This window comes from Penaeus monodon, chromosome 7, assembly GCF_015228065.2.
Source record: "Penaeus monodon isolate SGIC_2016 chromosome 7, NSTDA_Pmon_1, whole genome shotgun sequence".
Classification (NCBI taxonomy): domain Eukaryota; kingdom Metazoa; phylum Arthropoda; class Malacostraca; order Decapoda; family Penaeidae; genus Penaeus; species Penaeus monodon.
The window spans coordinates 15,664,995-15,669,763 of NC_051392.1; the positions used below are offsets into that span (position 1 = coordinate 15,664,995).

Consider the following 4,769-nt stretch of genomic DNA (forward strand, 5'->3'; position numbering starts at 1 on the left):
TTGGGAGTGGTCGGGACGGCATGAATAGAAACCTACAATCTCTAGGGGGGAAACCTCCCGGGAAGGGCCGAAGCAAAAATGGTTGGGGGGCGAAATCCCAAGGGGAAAACGGACGCACCACGAAGATGGATGAGACAATGACGAGAACAGATACCAGCCAATCAGGACCAGCAAAGTGGTTACCTTGAGGCCAATCTTAGGCCCTCGAGGCGAGCAATATGGTCATATAAGCACAATTTGTAACCATTAGAAAACAAAACCACGTGGCTCTAAGCGTTAAGCCCAGCAATTCGCGAGGGCGTAGATGACGATTTTATCTGACCTCATCTGACTTCTCAGTTCGTGCCCAGCGCTCGACGTGATTAGGTCAGTCCAGCCTTCGCCCCTCAGGGCTGGATGGCCAGACTAGCAACCCCGCGCTCAGCTTTACCCAAAGACATAACGTGTTTCCCCTTTACATGTGTTGTCAGTCGTCGACTACCATTACTGTTCACCAACATTTTTCACAGTGTGTGTGTTGTGTGTGTGTGTTTTTGTGTGTGTGTGTGTGTGTGTGTGTGTGTGTGTGTGTGTGTTTGTGTATATTGATAATCAGAAGATATCCGACGTTGGAGTCGATCCAATGTGCAGAAGTTTACGCATATGAGAAATGAATAGCACATTGATTCATCTGCCAACACTATCTTGGAAGTGTGATGCCGAGCTTTATCTCTTAGAGCCTTAAATTATTCCACATAAATCATCAATTTCTTTTGTTCCCCTGTGTTGCTAACCCCCCGTGTTTCCCCTTTGTTTATCTGCCTTCTACCTTTTCAGTCTGTCTAATTATGCTTTTATTTATTATTGTTGTGTCCTCCTTTTATCCTTTCCAGGAGCATACTTCGAGAAGCGATTGTATCCCGGGATAAACTTAGAGGCCATCCCAGCATACAACATTATCGCACGGGAGCAATTGCGAGGGTCGAGCGTGACCCTGTGGGATTCCACAGTACCTCTCTCGATTGCATACGTCAACGAGTGCTTGAGAGAGCAGAGGATAAAGCCTGTAGTATTTACCTGGAATGCCACGACGACTGCCACATCGGATACGTGATGTTGGAACAGTATGCAGACATGGTATACAATGCTGCATGTAATAGATTATAGGTCTAGTTGATGAATACTCAATGTTAATGGGTGAAGTGTGAAATTTTATATAAAATATATATTGTAAAAAAAATTTTATTTTGTTTTGTTTGTTTTTTGTTTTTTTTGTTTTTTTGTCAGGGTATTTTTTGTTTTTTTTGCTAAGGATTTTATGTTGGGTTTGCAATTTAAAATTGGCTTACACATTTGGGATAATATGGAATAATATTATAGTTTTATATAATAAATATATATATATAATATATATATATAATATATATATATATATATATATATAATATATTATCATACACACTATAAATGATCGTAATGTCCATGATTATTCGCAAATCCGTGTCAGACAATTATTTAATAGCAAAACCACACACATATATGCGCGCTTGTGAGCAAAAAGACAACAAAAATACAAACACACACAAATGTATACACAAACAAACGCATACACATATATATTTATTTACAATATATATTTTTTATATGAATCACACTTCACCCATTAACATTGCAGTATTCATCACCTAGACCTAGTAATCTATTACATGCAGCATTGTATACCATGTCTGCATACTGTTCCAACATCACGTATCCGATGTGGCAGTCGTCGTGGCATTTCCAGGTAAATACTACAGGCGTGATCCTCTGCTCTCTCAAGCACTCGTTGACGTATGCAATCGAGAGAGGTACTGTGGAATCCCACAGGGTCACGCTCGACCCTCGCAATTGCTCCCGTGCGATAATGTTGTATGCTGGGATGGCCTCTAAGTTTATCCCGGGATACAATCGCTTCTCGAAGTATGCTCTCTGGAAAGGATAAAAGGAGGAAACAACAATAAATAAATAAAAGCATAATTAGACAGACTGGAAAAGGTAGAAGGCAGATAAACAAAGGGGAACACGGGGTGTTCGCAACACAGGGGAACAAAAGAAATTGATGATTTAATGTGGAATAATTTAAGGCTCTAAGAGATAATGCTCGGCATCACACGTTCCAAGATAGTGTTGGCAGATGAATCAATGTGCTATTCATTTCTCATATGCGTAAACTTCTGCACATTGGATCGACTCCAACGTCGGATATCTTCTGATTATCAATATACACAAACACACACACACACACACACACACACACACACACACACACAAACACACACACACACACACTGTGAAACACTGTTGGTGAACAGTAATGGTAGTCGACGACTGACAACACATGTAAAGGGGAAACACGTTATGTCTTTGGGTAAAGCTGAGCGCGGGGTTGCTAGTCTGGCCATCCAGCCCTGAGGGGCGAAGGCTGGACTGACCTAATCACGTCGAGCGCTGGGCACGAACTGAGAAGTCAGATGAGGTCAGATAAAATCGTCATCTACGCCCTCGCTGAATTGCTGGTCTTAACTGAACTTAGAGCCACGTGGTCTGTTGTCTAATGGGTTACACAAATTGTGCTTATATACGCACCATATTGCTCGCCCTCGAGGCGCCTAAGATTGGCCTCAATGGGTAACCCAACTTTGCCTGGTCCTGATTGGCTGGTCATCTTGTTCTCGTGCATTGTCCTCAGTCCATCTTCGTGGCTGCTCGTTCCTTTCGTCCTCTTCCTGATCCTTAGTGTAATCTATCCGTCCTCGTCATTCACACATCCTCGAAGATCTCGCACAGATCCTACTTGACTTCGGATTCCTCTAGACTTCCTCGTAGTCCTTGTTCAGGTCTAACTCATCAGCGTACTCGCCCACACGTCCTCGCAGATCTCGTCCAGGTCCTTCTCAGTTGCATGCTCGTCCTCACGTCCTCGTAATCTTCGTCTTAGCGTCCGGGCAGGTGGCGTCCTCTTCGGCTCTCGGGGCGGCTGTTACCTGCACTGACGAGCTCCTGGAATTTGACTGGATCCGCGGGTGTCCAGGCAGGCGGCGCCCTTCCACAGCATCCTGGGCGACTGGTACCTGCACTGGAGAGTTCCTAGTCTTTCTCTGGATCTACAGGCAGGAGGCCATATCTGCAGCAGGGTCCTCCTTCGGTGCTGTGTCGAATATCGTTAAACCAGATTATACATGTAAGGGCCAAGATAGTAAGAGAAAAAGAAAGGCAACAGAGAAGAGGGGGTATTAAGTGCCACTAGGGAGTTGGTTATTCATATAAATTTGCATTTTTTAATGTTAGTTTTTACTCTATTTTAGTCTTGTTTTTTCGTTTTGGGTTTTACTTTCCCAAGAAAAAAGAAAAAATAGGAGAGGGAAACGTCAGCAGCGATCCACATGGACCTGTCTTGAACTTCCAACCTTTTCTGATAGATATGAGAGTAGATAAGGGAAACGACAGTGGTAATGTGCAAGGATTTACTTGAACCAATTGTCATCACACAGAGAAAAATAAATGTAAAATAAGAAACTGTACATCATGTATGAGTCACTCATTACGACTGACAAAATTGTGGGCAAAAGAGATACATCATAGATCTTTACGCCTGTAACTACGGCAGCAACAAACCCTACTAATGAAAGGTTTCAGTGTCTTTGTTCTGTGTGGATGATTGAGTGAGTAAGTGTGTGTGTGTGTGTGTGTGTGTGTGTGTGTGTGTGTGTGTGTGTGTGTGTGTGTGTGTGTGTGTGTGTGTGTGTGTGTGTGTGTGTGCGTGTGCGTGTGCGCGCGTGTGTGTGTGTGTGTGAATAAGAATGAAAGTGAGAGTGAGCTCACACAGAAAATGTATCACAGACAAGAAGACAATGTTCAATATAACAAAACAGCAATGAATTAGCAATGCTATTAATACAAAATTATTTCAACTACCACATTTAATTCGACATTTAATGATATGCAGCAGAATGTAAGCATTGATCAACATTGACGTGAAAAAAAATATTTGCAAGCTTTCTAGTAAGTAATCTTCTCAGTGTCAGAAATTCTAAACTGGCGAGGTAGCCATGTCTAGCTCTGTGATAGATGCTTGTGACATTCCCTACATGTATCTAACTATCACAAATCACACGATCGCTTGGGATTTACCCAAAACATGCAAGCGACTTCTAGAGGGTGAGATAGTCAGGATTAATAAGCAAATAATGATTCTAGCTTCAACCCTAGTCCTACATTAATTAAGGGATGTAACTGTGGGTCACACCGACTCAAAAGTTGCCGATCGAACGAACAACTTTGGTTTTACTTGTACCTGCTATCATAATGTTGGAGTGTAGATCTATTAGGTGATTTATGCAACCTTTGGTTATATCAGGCACTATGATATGAGGAAGGTCTAAACACTATACTCGAATTAATAAATGTATATAAAATCACATTTCAAGCTCCGTTTCTAGCGCCGATAGAATGTGTCACCAATGAGCAATGTAACGATGCTATGGTTATCCCCATGGTGTCAATACAACAACCAAATTACGGGAAAAACGAGCGGTCATCTCTTAGCCCTTTCCATGTCCCAAAAGGCTGTATGGGGAAAAAGAAAGTGCAGTCAAGACGAGAAAACGCGCTGCGAGAAAAATAAATATGATATTCGTCATAAGATAAAATCTCGAACGCATTAAATTCGTTGCTATTGAAACAATATAAATCTCTAATGACAAGAGAAATTAATTACTACTATTAATGTGCCATATTCGTTTTTTGACCAC

General features: G+C 41.9%; 1 protein-coding gene across 1 annotated transcript; it reads right to left on the reverse strand.

Annotated features, from left to right (window-relative positions):
- Positions 1-1,586: 1,586 nt before the first annotated feature.
- Positions 1,587-2,732, reverse strand: LOC119574857. The gene is made up of 2 exons (XM_037922136.1): positions 2,605-2,732; positions 1,587-1,947 (listed from the first exon to the last, which is right to left on the reverse strand). The coding sequence occupies exons 1-2, from the start codon at positions 2,696-2,698 to the stop codon at positions 1,682-1,684; spliced, it is 360 nt and encodes a 119-aa protein (XP_037778064.1). The 5' UTR covers positions 2,699-2,732; the 3' UTR covers positions 1,587-1,681.
- Positions 2,733-4,769: the final 2,037 nt, after the last annotated feature.

Bases quoted from the DNA above. Each gene is read 5' to 3' on its own strand.
- LOC119574857 (XM_037922136.1), bottom strand. From the start codon at position 2,698: ATGCACGAGAACAAGATGACCAGCCAATCAGGACCAGGCAAAGTTGGG. The intron at 1,948-2,604 runs GTGCGTATATAA...TATCCTTTCCAG, and splicing joins CCTCGAGGGCGAGCAATATG to AGAGCATACTTCGAGAAGCG.